General features: G+C 39.2%; 1 protein-coding gene across 2 annotated transcripts in view; it reads right to left on the bottom strand.

The window, feature by feature from the left end:
• svild (supervillin d) overlaps window positions 1-24,422 on the bottom strand; it is a 114,826-nt gene that overhangs the window by 61,195 nt on the left and 29,209 nt on the right. The window contains exons 2-4 of one of the 2 annotated variants that reach the window (XM_034194745.1): window positions 18,136-18,642; window positions 3,463-3,497; window positions 1,329-1,387 (exon numbers count right to left, since the gene is read on the bottom strand). In XM_034194745.1, the coding sequence (XP_034050636.1) occupies window positions 1,329-1,387; window positions 3,463-3,497; window positions 18,136-18,503 (462 nt within the window). In that variant the 5' untranslated portion in view covers window positions 18,504-18,642. Of the gene's footprint in view, window positions 1-1,328; window positions 1,388-3,462; window positions 3,498-18,135; window positions 18,643-24,422 lie in introns of those variants that run through there. The other variant, XM_034194746.1, reaches the window with a different exon arrangement.

Raw genomic sequence — 24,422 nt, 5'->3', positions numbered from 1 at the left:
GAACCAGCTCCCAATTCAGATCAGGGAGACAGAGACCCTCTCTACTTTTAAGATTAGGCTTAAAACGTTCCTTTTTGCTAAAGCTTATAGTTAGGGCTGGATCAGGTGACCCTGAACCATTCCTTAGTTATGCTGCTATAGACTTAGACTGCTGGGGGGGTTCCCATGATGCACTGAGTGTTTCTTTCTCTTTTTGCTCTGTATGTACCACTCTGCATTTAATCATTAGTGACTGATCTCTGCTCCCCTCCACAGCATGTCTTTTTCTTGGTTCTCTCCCTCAGCCCCAACCAGTCCCAGCAGAAGACTGCTCCTCCCTGAGCCTGGTTCTGCTGGAGGTTTCTTCCTGTTAAAAGGGAGTTTTTCCTTCCCACTGTTGCCAAGTGCTTGCTCACAGGGGGTCGTTTTGACCGTTGGGGTTTTTCCGTAATTATTGTATGGCCTTGCCTTACAATATAAGGTGCCTTGGGGCAACTGTTTGTTGTCATTTGGCACTATATAAATAAAATTGATTTGATTTTGATTGTATTTGGACATTTGGGGAGTTTGGTGGTCCTTTTTTATTGGTCAAGCAGTCCTTTGTCTGAAAAAGATTCCTGCAAGATGTCCTGAAATCAATGTAGCTGTATCATTTTCTTTAAATTCAATTTTCAATTTGTATTGGTGAACTGTAACACTAAATATTTAAGAATTTAAATCAGTTGTTCAGTAACAAATGCCATTTACAGAAAAGAAGAAAGGTCAGTCAAAGTGATACAAACACAAAAATTACACTGCTTAAAAAAAAAAAAAATTCTTGCATGGATTTTGAAAACTAATTTAAGGTAATTTTGGGGTGCTGAATCTGAGCTCAGATTTCCTCTGTCACATCATGTTTTTTTTTGCAATCTGCGTGTTCTGTATTGATGGATTACGCAAAAGTTGCTCATTCACTCACGGGTATGGCACCACTAATCATGCACCAAAGCAGCTTCAAAAGCATAGTTTTTAAACCAGGTTCACGAAATATGAACAAGAGCTGTAATATTGCTTATGGCGCCGAAGAGGTTGTGCAAGACTACAGCTTTTGCTTCAAATCTTGATACAACAAACATGTTGTCACATCTCAAAAAACATTATGTGACTGGAAAAAACTAACACCAGATTCGGATTCGGCGCCCCCAAATGAGCGAAAATCCATTGAAAAACTCCATGCAAGAAAAACTGTGTTGACCAGTGTTATACATTTTTAAAGAGTGAAACATGGACATACATTTTACAGTTTTTATTATTTTTCCAAAGGTTTTAGTCATAGTGAAAAATCTCAAAGTAAACGCAAATCAATGTACCTTAAAAACAGACTTGGTGGCTGCACTCCACTTGGCCGACTCCACAGGTTTCTCTTCAGCTGAAAAGAATTCACACACAAATACATACTTTGTCAAAAGAAAAAGAAAAAAGAAAAGAAAAGCAACCTTCACGCAAATGCAGAAAATTATACTGGCAGTACATTTAAACAAATGGCTGCACATCTTTCCAACAGCTGAAGCAGAATGTAATGAAATGAGCTAAACTCTGGACACACTTCAGTCTTTCCTGAGGATGTGGACGCTTTGATTTGATATCTTAATGTAGACTGCAAAATTAACAGGACATAATCCCTCAAAGTGTTTTTTCTGGCAATGCTGATAGACTGTTTGGATTTTTTAAAGGAAATTAACTAATAAAGCATAAGAATAATGGCTTAGAGTATAAATTTCTAATCCGAACAAAAGCAAACCATTAAGTTTTATGGTACTCCAAAATAGCAGAACAGTTACGTCAGTACACCATTATATCCTCACGTTATAAATCACATTTATTGCCTTGATAATGTAACTTTCCAACAAAAGTGCCCCCCACCACACACACACACACACACACACACACACACACTTATATGGAAATAAGCCAGTGTAAAACAGCGGTATATCTCAACTTTATTTTTCCCATTTAGGGGGTTGGGGAGTGTGTGTGTGTGTGTGTGTGGGGGGGGGGTTGTTGTAGAAATGTAAGTCTTGCCTAAGTCTGACTTATGTGTCCAATGTGTCCTGCTGAACAAAATTTAGTATTATTAAAATCAGATGATGAAAAAGGATTGCACACTGATGGCTGCTGTGAAACTGTAGCATAGTTTTGATTTATTCACATATTACATTGTTACATTATCATCAATTTGACATCTGAGTAAGAAAAATAGAAAAAGTGAAGAGATGGAAAAACCTCCTCTTACTGACACGAGTGTTTAATCTAACCCACACAGTTTACTGAAGAGAGAGTCGTCTTTCCCATGACTAATATCCTGCACAGATAGGAATTACACTGGAAGGCGCTGAGGAACAGCAGAGTGGTTTCCCTTAATGTGTTTAATTTGCTGTTCGGCAGATCTCACACTCCATTTTAACTTGGGAGATTAAAAACAAATACAAAATCTTCACAATGTTCTGCAAACAAGAGAAGGGTGGCTGTGAATACACATTTTAAGAAGGAATAGGAGCACAGGACGCATTGACAGATGCAACTGGCAGGAATCTACATGGATTACGTGTTCACAGATGACATTATGATCTGTAGTGAGAGTAGAGAGTACATTGAGGTAAGCCAGAGGGTGGAGGTATGCAATGGAGAGAAGGGGAATGAACATCAGTAGAAGCAAGATACATGTGTGAATAGAGGTAATGCAGCAGGATGGAAGCAGTGAAGATGGATGAGTTTAAACACTTGGGGTCCACTATTCAAAAGCAATGCAGATTGTAGTAGAGGTGAAGAAGAGCACTGGCAGAGTGGAGTGGATGAAGAAGAGTGGCACAAGTAATAAGAGAGTATATATAAAGAATATTTACAGGATGGCCATGAAAGCAGCTTTGTTGTCTAGCTTGAAGGTTGTGGCATGAAAAAGAAAAAAAAAAACCTATTAAAACTATTTCATATCATCATTGCTCGCGGGATCAGGTGGCTGAATGCAAGTCAAGACAACAGCCACATTCAGTGTGCAAACTTACTCTCCTCTTTTCCTGCCTCAGCAAGCACCAGAATTACTTTGTAACACTAGCTGGCCGAAATAAGTCTGCAGTACATTTCCATGTGATCAAACATTTCTGGAGATACACATAAAAGGCATGTTTGTGCCTGCAACACACAAACACAGAGTCCCTGACATTTGAGCAATAATCCAGTAGACACGTGCTCAACACGCCTGAGGCAAAACATTCACTTTAAAACACACAGCAAAGAACTGAGCCACAGAGACGAGTGGATTGGTTTTCTCTCGTTCCTCCTCTGAGAGTGTAAAAAGGGCCACACAACTACAATCAAACATCGGCAATAAAAATCAGCACTCTTTTAATTCTAAACAACATTAATTTAAAAGTCTTCAGGCTGTGGAACAGAAGACGATGTGGAACAATAGAGGATCTGAGCGCAGTGAAAGTGGAGACATGTTACCTTTAGGCTGTTCTGGGTCATCAGCTTCCAGCAGCCTAGAAGAGAATGAGTAAGAGACACAAATGAGGTCACTCTCCAAGACAGAGACTTAAGTTAAAAGGTGTAAAACAGGTGTTTGTTTTTTGTAAATCTTGCATGGCTTTGTGTCGGGGTTGGGGGTGGGGGACTAAACAAAATTAAAAAAAACATCTCATATGATCCCACTTATGCTGCTCCATCATTTGTACCCATTTCCTGAAGTAATGGCAATGCCCTCATCACATTCAAATGTAGATGCTTGTTATGTTCAGTTATTACATATGTGTAGGAAAGCAGCTGTGTTTGGGGAAGCTTTGCTGATGCCACAAGAGGAGGAGGGGAGAGGACTCTTAAAACACAGAGAACTGGGGAGTGGGGGGAGACATCTGGAACAGGTCAAAGATCACGACGAAAACACAGACGACAGATTGGAAGGCTTGCGGGGAAGTCTCAAGATAAATCTGCAGCATTGGGTGACAATTCATGTATTATTCATGTAACATATGAATATCATCACAAAATGATGAAGTTGGTCAGGCTGCAGATTAGTCTTTTTTTTTTACCTCCATTAGCATCGGCGTTAGCATAAAATACATCTATCAACTGTTTCAGAAGACCATAAAAAGGTCAGTTTAACATAAAAAAGGTAAATATTCCTCACAGACATATGCTCTTTAGGGTTTTAGTGTGGAAAAATTAAGATAAAGCGAAATAAAACAAATGCAACCAACGAAGCAGCAGCCCGAAGCACTGCTTCATTGGTTCAAGATTCAAAGCAAAACTCGGTTAATTATATGGAAGAAACAAGACATTTGTAGTAAAACAAAGTTATTTAGCAACTAATCGATGACTAAATTAGTTGAAAACTATTTAAATAATCGATTTTAATCGATTAACTCGATTAGCTGTTTCAGCTCTATTACAGATTTTATGGCCATTTAAATTTAACATTGAAAACCCCATTTAATGCATATTTTACATTATATCTTAATCAAACATGCTCCAATCGCTCTCATATTTAAAAGTGAGGTGCAGACTGACACTTACTATCACCCGACAAAGTTTGATCTGGATCTGATCCAGATTGTGGATTTTGTAGATATTTTTATTTAATATTGAAAAGCCAACTCGGTGAACACCCTGCGGTTTTGCAAGTTCTCCCACTTAGAAATCATGGAGGGGTCTGAAATTTTCATCTTAGGTACATGTCCACTGTGAGACATAATCTAAAAAATAAATAAATAAATAAATAAAAAAACAAATCCGTAAATCACAATGTATGATGTTTTAATAATCTGTTTGTATGTTACTGCTGCAAATAAGTATTTGAACACCTACCAACCAGCAAGAATTCTGGCTCACACAGACCTGTTAATTTTTCTTTAAGAAGCCCTCTTATTCTGCACTCTTTACCTGTATTAACTACACCTGCTTGAACTTGTTACCTGTATAAAAGACACCTGTTCACACACTCAATCAATCACACTCCAACCTGTCCACCATTGCCAAGACCAAAGAGTTGTCTAAGGACACCAGGGACAAAACTGTAGACCTGCACAAGGCTGGGACGGACTACAGGACAACAGGCAAGCAGCTTGGGAGAAGACAACAACTGTTATGATTATTTATTAGAAAGTGGAAGAAACACAAGATGACTGTCAATCTCCCTCGGTCTGGGATTCCATGTAAGATCTCACTTTGTGGAGTAAGGATGATTCTGAGAAAGCTCAGAACTACACAGGAGGACCTGGTCAATGACCTGAAGAGAGTTGGGACCACAGTCACAAAGATTACATTAGTAACACATGATGCTGTCATGGTTTAAAATCCTGCAGGGCAGCAAGGTCCCCCTGCTCAAGCCAGCACATGTCCAGGCCCGTTTGAAGTTCACCAGTGACCATCTGGATGATCCAGAGGAGGCATGGGAGAAGGTCATGTGGTCAGATGAGTCCAGAATAGAGCTTTTTGGAATCAACTCCACTTACCATGTTTAGAGGATGAGAACAACCCCAAGTAAACCATCCCAACCGTGAAGCATGGGGTGGAAACATCATACTCTGGGGGTGCTCTTCTTCAAAGGGGACAGGACGACTGCACCGTATTGAAGAGAGGATGGATGGGGTCATGTATTGCAAGATTTTGGCAAACAACCTCCTTCCCTCAGTAAGTGCATTGAAGATGGGTCATGGATGGGTTTTCCAGCATGACAATGACCCCAAACACACAGCAAGGGCAACTAAGGAGGGGCTCCGTAAGAAGCATTTCAAGGTCCTGGAGTGGCCTGGCCAGTCTCCAGACCTGAACTCAATAGAAAATCTTAGGAGGGAGCTGAAACTCCAAACCTGAAAGATCTAGAGAAGATCTGTATGGAGGAGTGGAACAAAATCCCTGCTGCAGTGTGTGAAAACCTGGTGAAAAACTACAGAAAACGTTTGACCTCTGTAACTGCACACAAAGGCTACTGTACCAAATATTAACATTGATTTTCACAGGTGTTCAAATACTTATTTGCAGCAGTAACATACAAATAAATTAAAAAATAAATAAAAATCATACATTGTGATTTCTGTTTTTTTTTTTTAAGATTATGTCTCTCACAGTGGACAGGAATGAAAAAAACAAAACAAAAAAACACTAGACTACAAAAAAAAGTTCAGTAAAAAAAAAAACAACAAAAAAAAACTTTAATTCAACTGCATGAACTAAATACATACTCCTGACATTTGATCAAATCTAATTTGTCTTATGAAAAGCCACTTCTAACAGGACTCTGACGTTGAATTTTTTTCCCTAAGGTAAAATTTAGTGGAATTGGAAACTTGTGTTGGCGGAGATTTGCAGTCTTCAAGCGTGGTGCTCTACTCTTATATGCGGAATTGCTTGGTTGTTTAACAGGGTACTATGCTGTTTTATTAAAAAGGAACAAAGAAAAACAGTGCTGCATATACATTTCAGTCACATCTGTGCAGTCATACTGCACGCAGTGTTTATAGGCAATGTTGAAAGAGGAATATTTACTCAGAGTTCAACACCTGCGCCTTACATGTCTGACATTCATGCAATTTATTTCCTTGTAATTCAGTGATACCAGAATATAAAAACACAACCCCTCCCACTGTGTTTAACCCATATTGGGCTTAGCTGCATTGGAACAGAAGATTAAAGTGAGTTATTGCCTGTATAATCAGTTGTTTTAAATTTTCTTTACAACTGGGTAATTCTACAGTAACGGAATTACAAAGATAGCACATTGTGCCATCTTTGTAATTCCGTTAATGTTGAATTTCCATTAAAAACTTGCTCTGATTGTAATTAGGGATGAGTATCGAAACCGGTTCTTTTTCGGTATCGTTAAGAAATGATTCGATCCACCGACATCAATAGCCTTTTTGCTTACTGGCCCCCTTATCAGTCCTTCAAAGTGGTCATTGTTTTTATAAGGGTGTCTGTTGGGAAAAAGATCATTTCTCTACGATGAAGCTTGAACCAAAGGAGCGGTGATCCGACCCGCTGCTTCGTTTTTTGCTTTGCTGCTTTTCAGAAGTCCACTTCTGAACCCCTCTCAAAGCCATTTAAAGATGTCAATCATGAGTCACTTTTGTGCAGATTAAAGTCACTAACTGGGATTCTGTCAATTCTACAATCGACCAAAACATTTTTTTTCCTCCCAAAATGAGACGTCCTGCATTCTTTATGAATTACATCCTGACGTATAGCGCCGAGGTACGGAGTGACATTCATGCCATTAATGTCTGAAAGGAAATGCTTTTGACAAAAACAGATTTTGTTTATTTCTATTTATGTCCAGAGATCAAGGATCCACCACGTACATTGTATTTAAGTCCAGAGATCAAGGATCCAGTGACCAATTTCATATTTATTTACTTTATGACTCAATAAAATATAGTTCACATAGAAAACCTGTAAAGCCTACTTTTAGTACACAGAAAATTAACAAGAGGTATCAATAAGTGGAATTGATAATGGTATTGATAAAATCTTACCGATACCCATTCCTAATCGTTATTGTAGAATTACCCAATTCATGAGGTAATTATGCACAGGTGTTCTTCCATAGTGACCCTTTCCGTGCTGCCAGACAGACTGAAATGACATTTTCATCTATACAGTCATGACAACAACTTGTTTGAGGATTTTAGCGTGCCCCATTGGCTTTTGTTTTACAACTGCATAACCTGTGACAGTGTTAAAAGTTTCACTCACTGTATGTTTCCTGCCGTACTTGTGTCGCCCGATGACACGGACCATTAACTCTTCACTTATTTCTAGTTGATATTTTCCACTGCAAGACCAATGTCTAGTTAATTAAAATACTTGTTGTTAGTGATTAAAATTGTTCGACAAGACTGGGGATTTTTTAAATTTTTTTTATTTGCACCTTAAAATAATAAGATTATAATAACCCGCGTGCCACTCTCAGTCACACCTACACATAGAGATGTGTACCCACACCACTGACTTCGTGAATGAAACGCGGTCATTAAAGGATAATTGTGTAAAAATATAACATATATAAATGTATTGTAATGGTTTTAGGAGTCGCACTGCGTTGAACACAGCTGCAGCTCAGCCCAGCAGTGGAGCTTAACAGCGCAGATCCGTGTAACTTTCAACACTAATATTTGGGAATGTTTGAGTGTCAGAGAGTAAGTTTAATACTTTCCTGACATAACTTAATGTAATTTAATTTTACTGGCTCAATATCCAGGTCAAAATGGCATTTTAACACTTATTTTGCGAGCATTTTTCCGAGTGTGTTCAGTCGCGAATCTCCATTGAAAATGCATTAACATCCGGGTACTTATCAATATTTTGCCCGGTTAGGAGACATCATGTCGCTGTCCATGAAGGGACGTTTTCGTTTAGTGTGCAGCAATGGGACTGTGCTCTCTAGTTCTTATATACAGCTCCATGATCAAGATTTAGTTATTTTAATCACACTCAGACAGTTGGACAGACTAAAAACATGCAAACACATGCCGGTGTAATAATTTTTAAAATCAGCTGGGCTACAGGGTGAAAAAAAAAAAAGCCAGCATGTTTGTAAAATTGCATGTGTAATAACACAGACTTATTACACCAACACCAATCTTTATCATTTACACACAAGCTTTAAATCTAGCCGTCACACAATCTGCTTCCTTCCTGATGCAGAGATAAAAGCACTCCAACATGCAACATTACCATTTTGAACGCATCATCAAATTACTCATAATTGGAGAAATTCTACACTGACACTCTGCCTGGGAACCACAGGGCTCACAGATACTTTGTTGACCCCGCCCACGCTTTGGCTGCCGACTAAAATCCGAGGACACGCGTCGACCCTTCATGCACATAAAAAGTGAAGTACGGTGCCGAAAGAGAACAAGAAAGGAAAAGACCAATTCAGAAAGAGTAATGGGACAGTTAACAAAAGGAAAGAGAGAGAAAAGCCCAACACATTCAAATAAAGACAGAGCCGCCATTTATCACACACAGAAAACATCTTCGCTCCTCTTTAAATTTGTCAAACACAGAGAGCACAGAGTGAGACAACAGACAACCACAAGGGGGGAGATACAAATAGAGGATGGAAGGGATATAATCATAATGACTGCACTGTTTAAAAGTTTGAGTCATGCCATCTCAAACTTGCTTGTTAAAGCTCCAAGAACTATTTATTTATTTCTGACATAAACAGGGTTTCACAACATTTACCAAAACCGTAATGACCACAGATATCATTAACCTCAGTGTGCCTTTGTCCGAAATACTACAAATTCATAGTTAAATTTTAGCAAACACACATACCACAACTATTCTTAATATAAGCTATTATAAAACAGATACTAATCAAACAATGTGCTCATCACACCCAACGCAGAACTCTGAGATCCGAACGGGACATCTATAAATAAATAAATAAATGGTATCAGTGGTTGCTCCAATTTCCACTCTCTACTGGCTGCTAGTGCAGGCTAACAGGTTCGAGAATCCTCATTTTTGTGAAATGGAAGATCATACATATTGTTTATCACAACAGAAGGCAAGATATGAATTTGTGTGACCAAAAAAAAAAAAAAAAAAAAAATGTAAAAATGTGAAACAAAATTATCACAGGCAACAGTATAATGTAATCTGCAACCTCACCACTAGATGACTCTAAATCCTACATAATGTAGCTTTAATGCAACAAAAGTCAGTACATCTCAAGCATGCATACTCTTTCATATATTGTACAACACATCTAAATGATAATTTTTATGCCCAAGCCAGGAGCTGGATACAGAAGCAATCACAAACAAGTGTGAGTATCTCTTCCTCTGTGTTCCTGCACAAATTGTGACAAAGCAGACACCACTGCAGTAAAGACAAGATGAGTAACCAGAGTGACACACACAACAAAAATCAACAAGTCAGCGCACCATCTTCCTCTCTAATCTCACACACACACACACACACACACACACACACACACACACACACACACACACACACACACACACACACACACACACACACACACACACACCAGCTTTTGTGAGAGTTTACACTTGCATTTTTCCCAAATGTTACTCTGCAGAAGTGACTCAAAACAAGGACGAAACAGGTTCTTCCTCAAAATGTACAAAATACATTATTTTTTATTTAAATTTCATCCAAGTCCAAAGAAATGTATCTTACTTGATTCTATGTTATTACAACACAGATTAACAATCTAGTTTTTAAAAAAGTACAATAAACTACTGAGTGTGAATATTTTTAGAAGTTTATTTGTAAGAACAGATACTAGAGCACATCCCTGAAGCAAGTGTCAAGGAAACCTAGTATCAGAGATATCCAGTTGTTGCCTCAGGTCACTGGTTAGCGTCCAGTCCTCACAACTATACAGTAAGACAGGAAGCGCCAGGAACTTAAAGACCGGGACCATTCGCTTGAAAAGATCTTAGCACTGGAAAACACCTCCAATTAGTAGTGGAGCACATAACTGTAACAAACATACATTTCTGGAAACAAGCACCAAAATTGGCACACACACTCCTTAGACATTACTCCTGAAAAAACCCGATTGCCCATTTGAATTTTCTATAGGCAGCCAGGTAGGGGTCAACTGAAGAATTACATATAGGTCAAAATTAAATGATACTCCAATCACATAGAACAGGGTTCTCCCCAGACAATGGAATAACAGTGCCGCGCTGGAATACTTCCATCCAGCGCTGCTATACTGTGGCGTCATGTCACAATGTTTTAGCAAGAGACTTAGTGGGAATTTGACGGTGCGCAAACCCATTTGGTGGGAAAAGTTCACATCCTGATCTCTGCAGGCGCTGCAAACGCTGGTCCGTTCGGGGAGAGGACACGCCACAGCTGTGCGACACACAGGCTGACAACAATACTGCAGCCACTGTGATAAAGAACAGGGAGGCTTTTATGAAGAAAATGGCAGAACGGAAATGAAAATTCTTCAGGTACGGAGACATTGTGAGACAATGTCCACATTGTTTGACCTTTACTTTGCAGACCAAGCATTCATGCAGTCAAAACTTCCATTTATTAATCCTATTAGGTCAACCAATAATTTGCACCACTTTTTACCAAAATTGGAGCAGCTTTAACTATCTGACCCCTGTACAAACTGAAATGGACTTGACACTATTCTTGCTATTTTTACCCCAAAACATTCCGTCAGACAGTCCAAACTCTACTTTTTCTGAATATTTATTATCAGACAAATAATGTAGTACAGTTTTCAATATGATTGGAGCATCTTTTAATTTTGACCCCTGTATAATTATTCAAATGACCGGTTTCTAGAGATCACGGAACCACGCGACCCCAGAACCAGCAATCTTGGAACCACTACACAAAACGTATGAAAAATGTCCTGTTTTTTTTCCCCTCATTTTTTTAAATGTCATTTCTAACACTGAACTGCAGGTACTCTTCAACCTGTCTTAAAGCTCATTGCAGAAAACATGCTGTGCTTTGTAGCAGTTCCAAAATGTAGTAACAGCAAGATCATATCAGTACCGCTGTTACCGAGGCCGTTTGTTTCCGAGGTCTCCAGTTACTAATTGACCTCTACCTGGCTACCTATTGAGAATTCAAGTGGCCAATCAGTTTTTTTGAAAGAGTAATGTCTAAGGAGTATTTGTGCCATATTTGGTGCTTGTTTCACCCTTTGAAAGATTCCTCTGTAAATACTCTGTTATCTACTACACTAGTGATCTCCATCAGCTCTTTTCAGGCATCTCTCAATCTCAATGGACAAGATCGCACACACAAAAATGTCACTGCCAAGTTAAGTAAATCTCTCAGCAAGCTTGACAGTTTCACTACAAAGACAGTGCTGAGGGTTGAGTCCAAGAAGTCACTGCGTGTTGAATCTTAGTCTTGATCCAGGACAGACACAAACCCAGACACTTACTTACTCAACTTCTCAAGTGGCACAATTTGTGCAGCCACTAATTCCACTAACATCATTAAATTGTCTGCAAAGTCAAGATCAGTAGTCTTTCCTCATCGACAAAGGCGAGTCCATGCAATTACTGAACAAACCAGGAGCCAGAACACATCCCTGACAAACCCCAAAACACAATGGGAAGAAGTCAGTCTAGGCCATTTAATGCTACGTCATTTACAGAAGCACACCATCTCAGAACATGTAGGTTAATGGGATACGAGTTGGGCAATCAAAATGTTGGCGTTGGACCTGGGTTCAATTCCTGATCATGGGAGCGAAGGACAAAGACTGCTTGAACACTTCATATGCACTGTCCCAGACCACCCAGTTGTAAGTAGATACTAATCTTGGCTAGGGAAGTAAGCTGTGATGGACTAGTAGGAACCCTTCCAAGGGGAGTCTTAGACAAGTGATTTTCAATTCAGGTCCGTGGGAACCACCTGACAAACACATTTTCCATCTCTCCCTGCTCTGCCACAAACTGATTAGCTCATTCAGATGTACTCAGACAATCAAGTGCCAACAGACACCTGAATAAGCTAATCATATTTTGGCAGAGCAGGAAAAGATAGAGAATTTGTAGGATAGGTGGTCCCTGAAAACCAGAACACTGAAACCAGTGAAACTCAGGACCTACATTAGACTGATTTCTACCCAGTCACGGGTCAGACCACATCTGGGACCATGTACCAGTGCTCAGAACCTGACAGATATATCAACTGGCCTGTAATATCGGCCGATATGAATTTTTCACAGACATATCAATATCAATTATTTTTGTTGATCTGAAAACTTAATTTTGCCAAGTAAACACAGCAAAAAACATTTTGTCTATATCAGTACATGTGCAGGTTATCTAGCAGAGGTTGCCCCCAATGGCATCATTTATAGCAATGTTGTCAAGCATGGGTGAGCCCTCATCAACCCTCACCTGTCTCCAGGAGACTGGCAAAGCAACCAGCTGCCATTTATTTTCAAGCAGAGTGGCCATTTTACAGCGACAAGAGATAAGTGGTTGCAATGCTGCTGGATGGGCAGGGCCAAAATAGATAAGTCAATTTTATGCCAATGCTGAAAGATGGGTCAGGCGACTGCAAATTGGAGTTAAGGCAGCATGAAATACATTGGTTGGTTGTTATACAACCCCTGGCAAAAATTATGGAATCACCGGCCTCAGAGGATGTTCATTCAGTTGTTTAATTTTGTAGAAAAAAGCAGATCACAGACATGACACAAAACTAAAGTCATTTCAAATGGCAACTTTCTGGCTTTAAGAAACACTATAAGAAATCAGGAAAAAAAAATTGTGGCAGTCAGTAACGGTTACTTTTTTAGACCAAGCAGAGGGAAAAAAATATGGAATCATCAATTCTGAGGAATAAATTATGGAATCACCCTGTGAATTTTCCTCCCCAAAATTAACACCTGCATCAAATCAGATCTGGTTGTTAGTCTGCATCTAAAAAGGAGTGATCACACCTTGGAGAGCTGTTGCACCAAGTGGACTGACATGAATCATGGCTCCAACACGAGAGATGTCAATTGAAACAAAGGAGAGGATTATCAAACTCTTAAAAGAGGGTAAATCATCACGCAATGTTGCAAAAGATGTTGATTGTTCACAGTCAGCTTTGTCTAAACTCTGGACCAAATACAAACAACATGGGAAGGTTGTTAAAGGCAAACATACTGGTAGACCAAGGAAGACATCAAAGCGTCAACACAGAAAACTTAAAGCAATATGTCTCAAAAATCGAAAATGCACAACAAAACAAATGAGGAACGAATGGGAGGAAACTGGAGTCAATGTCTGTGACCGAACTGTAAGAAACCGCCTAAAGGAAATGGGATTTACATACAGAAAAGCTAAATGAAAGCCATCATTAACACCTAAACAGAAAAAAACTAGGTTACAATGGGCTAAGGAAAAGCAATCGTGGACTGTGGATGACTGGATGAAAGTCATATTCAGTGATGAATCTCGAATCTGCATTGGGCAAGGTGATGATGCTGGAACTTTTGTTTGGTGCCGTTCCAATGAGATTTATAAAGATGACTGCCTGAAGAGAACATGTACATTTCCACAGTCATTGATGATATGGGGCTGCATGTCAGGTAAAGGCACTGGGGAGATGGCTGTCATTACATCATCAATAAATGCACAAGTTTATGTTGATATTTTGGACACTTTTCTTATCCCATCAATTGAAAGGATGTTTGGGGATGATGAAATCATTTTTCAAGATGATAATGCATCTTGCCATAGAGCAAAAACTGTGAAAATATTCCTTGCAAAAAGACACATAGGATCAATGTCATGGCCTGCAAATAGTGCAGATCTTAATCCAATTGAAAATCTTTGGTGGAAAATGGTCCATGACAAGGCTCCAACCTGCAAGCTAATCTGGCAACAGCAATCAGAGAAAGTTGGAGCCAGATTGATGAAGAGTACTGTTTGTCACTCATTAAGTTCATGCCTCAGAGACTGCAAGCTGTTATAAAAGCCAGAGGTGGTGCAACAAAATACTAGTGATGTGTTGGAGCATTCTTTTGTTTTTCATGATTCCATAATTTTTTCCTCAGAATTGAGTGATTCCATATTTTTTCCCTCTGCTTGGTCTAAAAAAGTAACCCTTACTGACTGCCACAATTTTTTTTTCCTGATTTCTTATAGTGTTTCTTAAAGCCAGAAAGTTGCCATTTGAAATGACTTTAGTTTTGTGTCATGTCTGTGATCTGCTTTTTTTCTCCAAAATTAAACAACTGAAAGAACATCCTCCGAGGCCGGTGATTCCATAATTTTTGCCAGGGGTTGTATTTGTAATGAACTTTGAACTTTTTTTGTTTTGAGTTTCAAATTAGGACTTTGATTTTGTTGGTCTTCTGTTTCTTCTGTTTGTTTAGAAATTCTCGTTAAATTTGTAAAAACCTTGTAACTGTTAGAATGTCGCCCGTGTGTTTGCTCGGGGGGGTGGTGGTGGTAAAGTTAGACCTTATTACTCATGAAGCACCTTAAGGCGGCACTGATGGGATTTGGCACTGTACAAATAAAATAAATTGAATTAAACTGAATGAATTGAAAGGACTGATTCTGCTCTTTTTCTCTCTGTCCGAGGTACGAATGACGTCGCATGGGAGAGGCCCACTGACAGCATGAGAAATGCTGGATGATCCCTGCCTGTGGTGCTCATACCTGCATGGACTTCTCACCTTCTTTGTATTATTATGTTGTTTGATTTCCTGTTTTCTGTTTCATCAGTTTTGTAAAATCTTGTAAGTGGTAGAATGGCCTAAGCAGTGGTTCACCCCTTTGAGTCTTGTCTGCTTCAGGTTTCTTCCTCAATATCAGAGGGAATTTTTCCTTTACTGTCACCTGTGTGCTTGCTCTAGGAGTTGGTAAGGTTAGATCTTATTTGTGTGAAGTACCTTGAGGCAGCTTTTGTTGTGATTTAGCACTGTTCTAAAGGCAAAAAAGGAGAGAGATTTGCAGTTTTTATTTCATGCAAACCATTTTAGTCTCATCTTTTTTCCTCAACAATAATGCATATTAATTTCATCTTTGTCAGCATTTTAGAACACCGACATAGTGACGTCATAGTCTAATTTTCATCATAAAAAAAAAAAGGTTGATGAATATATTCCGTCTCTTGTCTGACAAAATTAACACTACGCTGCACATACTTTTCTAAGAGTATTTGCAACACAAGACATGCCTTTTCCAATCTTATACAATGACTTGTTCCTGTTATCCAACAGCCCATGAATCACACTAATCGTATTATCTTGGTTAATTAAGTACAGGGCATGAATTCTTGGCAAAGCTCAAAAACCCTATACCCCTATAACCACAAAGCTGACTTGCTCTCAAGAGTGTGACCATCTCAGTCTTCCTTGTTTCATTCCTTCAGGCTGGGTGTCGAGAACAGACAAGCCTGGCTACGTGCACACAGCAGACAGAGTGATTTAATCTAAAACATTCTTCGATCCAGGACTGGACATGTTTTGCAATATTGACAGTGTTCAGTTTCTTCCTGTTAGCAAGTAAGAAAATTTAAGTGTCACATCACTCCCACAATTCCAGTATGCAATCACCAAAGCATGTTTAATTTGCACATATCTCCTTATAATTCTGCATCGTGAACAAAAATAAGCAGTTTGCATGTCATCAAAGCAAAGCAAAGCATACCACAACACAATAAACACTGCACTGAGTCCTCTGCTCACACACGGCCAATTTTGGGAATGCTAGCAGTGGTATTTACTTCAAAAGGAAAAATAGCTTTAAGTTCATCCTTCTTTTGGAGCCAGATGTCTTTGTCAGCAATCACAACATCAATATGTCTTACTGCTAGATGGATGCACTGCCAAATTAATGTACCAATGACAAAGGAGGTTTTGATTTAATTATGAAGAGATTAGTGGGGGTTATCTCGTGAACATCATGTTCAAAGTTTCAGCAGATCTTCACATAAAGTCATATCTACATTGGCCTGAACCTGGTATCCACCACTGCGCTTGCACCACCACTGGAGTCAGCACCGCAAGATGAATAATTAAAGTGATGATTCTTATGAGGATATGAAATTGCCTTGCACTGGATTATCACAACTGCTATCCAGTAACAAGAATTCACTTTTATGCTCTTCCAACACAACAAACTCAGAAAGAGATATTACAAAATAGAAATGCTGTGGGTTCCGATGGGGAGTCTATATGTCTTTATATTTTTAAGTTGACATATTATATACCACATTCAACACAAGGCGTGCTTTCAGTGGAGTGATGTCAGCTGACTGTGGAGCAGCAGCTAAGAGAATATTTGGAGAAAAATCTTGCAAATGGTGACACAAGCATCAAATTTGACACAAATACTCCTTAAACATTACCCTTTTGAAAAAGCAGACGAGCCACTTTAATTTTCAATAGGCGGCCAGGTAGGGGTCAATTGAAGAATAACACAAGGGTCAAAATTAAAAATGCTCCAATCGAATTGAAAACTACACTACATTATTTGTCTGATTATAATGATTCCAAAAACGTATAGTTTGGATTAGCTATGAATGAATGTTCAGGAGTTGTGGGGTAAAAACAGTAAAAATGGTGACTAAGGTCAGTTTCAGTTTGTACAGGAGTCAAAAGTTAAACTTCCTCCAATTTTGGTAAAATAAATTATGCAAATTATTAGTTGAGTTAACAGGGCTTTAATAAGGAACAGTGTGGACCATGTATCATGCTTAGTTATCATGTTACGGGGTAACATATCACATATCATAGAATCCAATGGACGCTGACCTTGTTTGACCTTTACTTTGGAGACCAAACATTCAACAGAGTCAAAACTATTCCATTTATTAAACCTATTAGCTCAACCAATAGCTCCTGAACATTCAGTCACAGATAATCCAAACTATACCTTTTTAGGAATAGTTATAATCAGACAAATAATGTAGTGTCGTTTTCAATTTGATTGGAGCATTTTTAATTTTGACTCCTGTGTAATTCTTCAATTGACCCCTACCTGGCCGCCTATTGAAAATTCAAGTGGCTAGTTGGTTTTTTCAAGAGTAATGTCTAAGGAGTATATGTGCCAAATTTGATGCTTGAATCACCATTTGCAGGATTGTTTCAGTTATCTGCTGCACTACTGCTGGTTAACTCAGCTGCATGGAGGAAAGTCATTATTAAAGACAAATGATGTGGAAAGAGTGAGCAGCAAGGCAACAGAAATGGAGCTGAAACACTCCCCTGCGTTCACAGTCTGCCAAGCTCAACATGCGAGTCAAAACACCTGTTAAATACTTTTGTTATAGATGCAAATGGCAAGAAAGTCATTCTCATGTATGTGAAGATAAAACAACGGGAATGGAAATATTGTTAAACTGTGATCCTGTTGAATGAACCAGCAAACTTTTGCGCTGCAGGCTTGTTTAGCCTTAATGGTTAGTAATTAAATACAGTTATAGATTTGTTAAACATAAAACTGTAAAAATATTTAACCCATGAAGTTTTATCTTTGAAGGAGTAGATTTGAAAGATAAAAAAAAGCCAAATAGGAGAATTATTAAAAGTATCCACATAATGAAAAACAAGTCATCCAATACCTTCAACATCCAAAAAGTGAAAAATACTGTGGTATAAATTTTATTTATTTTGCCCACCCTTAATGTAAGATGATAAAAACTCACCTGAAGTGAGAGGAAACCTTGACTGTAGAAACAGTTTCTAATGTGGAGGATAATTCTGTGTCTGTTTTTAGTTGAGAGGCGTCGTCTGTGTCATCATCATCATCACCACCAGGAACCAGATGTTCCGTTGCTCTATTCCTGATGCCCCTCCTGGTGTACGTCTGCTCTGATCCCTTAACCTCATATTTCGACAACACCGTTTCTGATGAATCACCCGTTCTCCCATCTCTCCGAACATATTTGGAGGTGAATTCTTCTGGGTTGCCATAGCGCTCAGCGAGTTCCCTCCTCCTTTCTGCCTTGTAGCGGGCAATTCGCTCAGCTTTGGTTTCGCTAGCCGAGCTCTGTAACGTATCGATTCCATCCATTCTGTTGCCGCCGTTCACCGTTTGAATCAGAGTGAGCGAATTCCTGGTTGCTTCTTCAGACGTGGTCCAAATATGTAGATCAAGTATGTCGCAGGTGTCCCTTGATGGCAGTGTCTCACTCCATCAAATCACCCCAGTGCTGCAAATTAACACAGAAAAACAACATTAGTAAGCCATAATTGCGCTGTGCAGTTAGACAATTTTTTCAGCTATCACAGAAAAGAAGCTATAATTCCCAGGCCAACCCCAGCTTTGCTCCAGCTCACACCACCAGCGAGGATGATGTCAGCCAGTTCTGCTGAAAGCCAGTTGACCACTGCACTGAGACTCAAATAACCTCGGCTGTCTGTTCCATCAAAACACTTAGGGTGAGGTGAGTTGGTGGAAAGATCGAGGCAAAGAAAAACAAGCACGAAGGAAGAAAGCACTTGGAGAGTTTAGACCTCTGCCAGTGTTGGAAACGATCGCTCACATTTTGCAACACTCCTCTATGAACTGGGTCATCATCATGACTTGAACAGGGGACGTGCAAACGGCAAATTACATTAATACATCACCAGCTGACAACAGCATTAAAAACAGGCACAGCACTCACTGGAGCGCCAACCTTCAGATGAGACATTGCTCCCACATGTGTGATGCGTGCTCAAGAATATATTCCAATATGCCAGATCTGGATCTCCAAGTGGATTAGGTATAAAATGCGCTGTGGAAAATGAGTCATGGGAAGCATAAGCTCTACATCATTTATCAAGTAAGACTTTGCAAGGCTAGTTCTCAATTTTAAGTGATAATTCCTGGATCTGTGCTGGATTGTTACCAGACTGTAATGGGTTCCTTGTAATGTTTCATTAAAATGAGTATATAAATATCAGTTCATAATGTTTTGAATATCTCTTGCTATCAGATTCCACCATAGCAACCACAAACATTTCACCCTATTGCTGAAATGATTCCTTGATTAACAAATAATACCAGATAAAAGAGTAATAATAAAAGAGTTAGTGAGGCAGATTCTGTGCCTCGAGGAATAATTCTCATCATAGGAATTATACACTGGAGGAGTGATTGGACTATTTACTGGTGTACAATACTGAAAGATGAAGGAAAAGAAAGTCCGAATGTCTGTAGAACGGTTTAACTGCTCACGTAGCAGAACACAATTACATGCATTCTTAGCATTTTCTAAATATGGGTTTTTATCAGACATACGAAGATAAAGGGAACTGTGGTATTTTACAACGAGGGCTTTATTTCTGCACCATTCCTCCTATTCTGTAACCTCAAATGAGGGGGTGGAATTAGATAATTAGCGTTAAAGGTATAGGGCAAACGAAACTTCACAAAACTGACAAAATTTAGTTTCTAATGAAGTCCAAGCATTATAATGTCGGTTTATTTTATTTTATGTCTTCTAAAATTACACCTCATTTTAATGAAGAGAACATATTTATTTGGAGGAAATTCCAGTGGCCCCTATATTTATAAGGTGGAATCACACCAGTGGACTCTCTTTTAGAATGGCAATCATGCACAAAATCTTAAAAAAAAAAGTTCAATCCAACCACGGCCCCCTGCTGTACCAACAAAAACAAAATATATTAGCTGAGAAGATCGTTAGTTCTCAAACAAAAACAAATTACAGGTTTGAAATATAATACAGGAAACCAGCATATGTCCAGGGATGTGTGAGTCATACTTCACCTTGACCTCTCCCATCCCTCCTCCACAGAAAATAACACTGCTTAACTAAACAATGAGGGATCACAATGTCTCCCTTTTTCTAAGTTCAAACACAGTTGAACCACAAACTGCAAAGGTGCTGGACACTGATGTGGTTCCTAGTGGAAGTTAAACACTGACATAAGAAACACTGTCAAATAAACTGGGTTGGGGCCTTTATGGTCATTGTACATAGATGAATACAAACACAATCCATCCTATGCATTTAACCCAACCTGATTATAGTAAGACATAGTCAATAAATAAGTAAATAAATAAAAATCAGGTAATCATTGTTTCATCCGTGTTCAACATTCCAAAATGATCTCAATGCTGTTGAATTTCAGTCAGTTTCAATTTTGTCAGTCAAGGCAGAATCATTGCAACATTGACCAACTGCTTCATGCCAGTTCAGACAGAAAAACAGATGAGTCACACTGCTTACTGTGATACTATCAGGATCAAAAAAAGGTATTTAGAGAATAATTATATAGCTTCATGGTAGAGTGGCACAGAGAAGGATCTGCTGAAAAAGAAGAAGAGAAAGCTCAGCTAAAGGTTGCCAAAAGGCACATACTGAGACCCAAACCGAGACTCAATTCATTTCTCTGCAGACGGTGTGACTGGTCATGCAACAGAGAAAAGTTGCACGATGCAGTTTCTCCAATCGCAGCCAAAGAAACCTCATTTAGAGTCATCATGCATGCATTGGTGCTATCCCACCCAGTCTTTTCCTTCCACAGTCACTCAGTATTTCATTATGAAATACAGTTTCAGTTCACGTCCACTGTGGTGGGACACAGAATTACCCCATTGTTCAAACACTTGGGACTGTCTCTTATTTGGACCAGCAGAGTAAGTGAGGAAGGAAGCCAGAGTTAACACCCATAAAGTAAGTACAAATAACTAACAGCATCCAAGGACCACAGCTGAGGGTGATGAGGGATTTGGCAGTGTCAAATAGAAATGTAACATCTTCCACCTTTTAAGAGAGCACTCCATCATCACGACCTGAACAAAGAGTAAATCATTAAAGCAAAATTGACATAATGGCACCACTTATGACATTACTGACGTTAACTGTGTATAATTTGACGGAAAATTGTGCATTTTACACTGCAAAGGAGGAAAAACTGCTTTGTATAGTCAGTCAGCAAGCATGCCAATAACTGCTAGTGAACCCTAATGAGAAAAATGTTACACTTTAATTTCATGAGGAAGACCTCACAAGCTTTGCAAAAAAGCATGCGTGTTGATGCCTTACGAAGGCAAAATGTTCTTGACAGTGGATGTTTACTTCAGGAACACGGGCACACTTACATAAATCAGCTCAGTCACTAACCTATAAAAGGAGTGCAAGTACAAGAACGCTCGCCTGTGGAGAAGCAAAACATCCAGGCTGCTTTTTCTGGAAGCCACCTCTATTATTTTAAGCGACAAGTGGAGCTAAAAACACATTTGCAATGAGTAATATATTTATATATATTAAAAAATCCCAATCAGTGAATGGTGAACTCACTCAAAGGATATGTTTAAGCAGGTGCCAAACTGCCCAAAGTTGTCTTTACCTATTTATGGTTATTTTCTTAGAAACCCTAATTCCAATGATGTTGGGACGTTATGCAAAATGTAAATAAAAACAGAATACAATGATCTGCAAATCCTCTTCAACCTATATTCAACTGAATACACCACAAAGATGAGATATTTAATCTTCAAACTCAGAAATTGTTTTTGTGCAAATATTTGCTCATTTTGAAATGGATGCCCGCAACACGTTTCAAAAGAGTTGGGACAGTGGTATGTTTACCACTGTTACATCACCTTTCTTTCTAACAACACTCAATAAGCGTTTGGGAACTGAGGACACTAACTGTTGAAGCTTTGTAGGTGGAATTCTTTCCCATTCTTGCTTGATGTATGACTTCAGTTGTTCAACAGTCCGGGGCCTCTGTAGTCGTATTTTGCACACATTTTCAATGGGTGACAGGTCTGGACTGCAAGTAGGCCAGTCTGGTACCCGCACTCTTTTACTACGAAGCCACACTGTTGTAACACGTGCAGAATGTGGCTTGGCATTGTCTTGCTGAAATAAGCATGGACGTCCCTGAAAAAGACATTGTTTGGATGGCAGCATGTGTTGCTCCAAAACCTGGATGTACCTTTCAGCATTGATGGTGCCATCACAGATGTGTAAGTTGCCCATGCCATGGGCATTAACACACCTCCATACCATCACAGATGCTGGCTTTTGAATTTTGCGCTGGTAACAATCTGGATGGCCTTTTTCCTCTTTTGACTGGAGGACAGGACATCCATGATTTCCAAAAACAATTTGAAATGTGGACTCAGACCACAGCACACTTTTCCACTTTGCATCTGTCCATTTCAAATGAGCTCGGGCCCAGAGAAGGCAGCGGTGTTTCTGGATGTTGTTGATGTATGGCTTTCACTTGTCGATGTAGTGACAAACTGTGTTAACTGACAATGGTTTTCTGAAGTGTTCCTGAGCCTAGGTGGTAAGATCCTTTACACAATGATGTCCCTCTTGGGTCCGAGGGCATTATTTGGACAGTTCACTTGCCTGGCATAAATGTTTTATTATTGCTGTTAAGAGCTCTCCCTGCATTTTATGTCTCTTTTTTTCAGGACAACCTGTGCTTTCATAATATATATGCTTTTGTTGTGTTTTATAAGTGTAATAAAGGTTTACAATCAGAAATAAGAAAGGAAAATGTAAAGTGGAAAATTTTCCACACACATTTATTCAAAACACACAGCAAACTATAACAAACAACTGTTTTGACACTTTATAAAGGTAATTTGAGGTCTTGTGTGAAAGACTGCACAACAAAACTAGTGGAGCAATCCTGATAGTTACACACACTTTGTTTGAGCACGTGAGATTGTCATCAGAAGCTCTCCGTCTGCTTTCACTGATCGCTGTGCGTAATGACGCATTGGAGTATGTACTCATTAGAGCACCCAGGGGGCTATTCAAACAGGCCAACTAGTAACATATCATTCCTGAAAATGATCTTTGGCTTTTCATGTGAGGTAAATCTGCCCTCCGATTGGATTTTGGAAACCATGTGACAGTGAACCAATTCCGATTGGACACTCACATTGTGCACATCATCACACAGCTTCTATGAGGAGTACAAAGATGGCCGATGGCTGACTCGAAAGTCCGCAGAGTTTACTTTTCAGCAAAAAAAAGTAAGTTTCCATCGCATATCATTAAAAAGTTATTTATAATTTAGTTAAGCTTGGTCTTAGCCATCGTATACGATGGCGTCGGCCCCAGAGGGTTAATGCAGTGCTGCCTGAGGGATCGAAGGTCACAGGCATTCAATGTTTTTCAGCCTTGCTGCTTACGTGTAGAAAGTTCTCCAGATTCTCTGAATCTTCTGATTATATTATGGACTGTGGATGATGGAATCCCTAAATTCCTTGCAACTGAACGTTGAGAAACATTGTTCTTAAACTGTTGGACTATTTTTTCACACAGATGTTCACAAAGTGGTGATCCTTGCCTCTCCTTTGCTTGTGAATGGCTGAGCCTTTTTGGGGATGCTCCTTTTATACCAAATCAGGACACTCACCTGTTTCCAATAACCTGTTCACCTATGTAATGTTCCAAACAGGTGTTCTTTGAGCATTCATCAACTTTTCCAGTCTTTTGTTGCCCCTGTCCCAGCTTTTTTGAAATGTGTTGCAGGCATCCATTTCAAAATGAGCAAATATCTGCACAAAAACAAAAAAGTCTATCAGCTTGAATATTAAACATCTTGTCTTTATAGTGTATTCAACTGAATATAGGTTGAAGAGGATTTGCAAATCATGGTATTCTGTTTTAATTTACATTTCACACAATGTCCCAACTTCATTGGAATTGGGTTTGTAAAACATATTAGTTAAGTTTCAATGTGCCACTAGGACTGGCCAACTATAAGGCGATAAATATTTGACAAAAGAAACAAGGGCTTTCCCAGTATCACTCATCTATGTTAGCCACCTGACATTATTTGTCAGACAGAGCAATATGAATATACCAAAATGAGACTCGATATCACTTGCATTGTGAGGAAACGTCAGCTACAATATTTTGGCCATGTGGCATGTTTTTCGGCGCAAGATTGTACGTGCCTCAGTACTGAGGAGGCCAAGGTGACACACTGGTTGCCATCCTGGACC

This window comes from Thalassophryne amazonica, chromosome 18 (genome assembly GCF_902500255.1).
Source record: "Thalassophryne amazonica chromosome 18, fThaAma1.1, whole genome shotgun sequence".
NCBI classification, from domain to species: Eukaryota; Metazoa; Chordata; class Actinopteri; order Batrachoidiformes; family Batrachoididae; genus Thalassophryne; species Thalassophryne amazonica.
The sequence above is the reverse complement of the archived record's forward strand: the minus strand, read 5'-3'. Positions and strand labels throughout refer to the sequence as shown.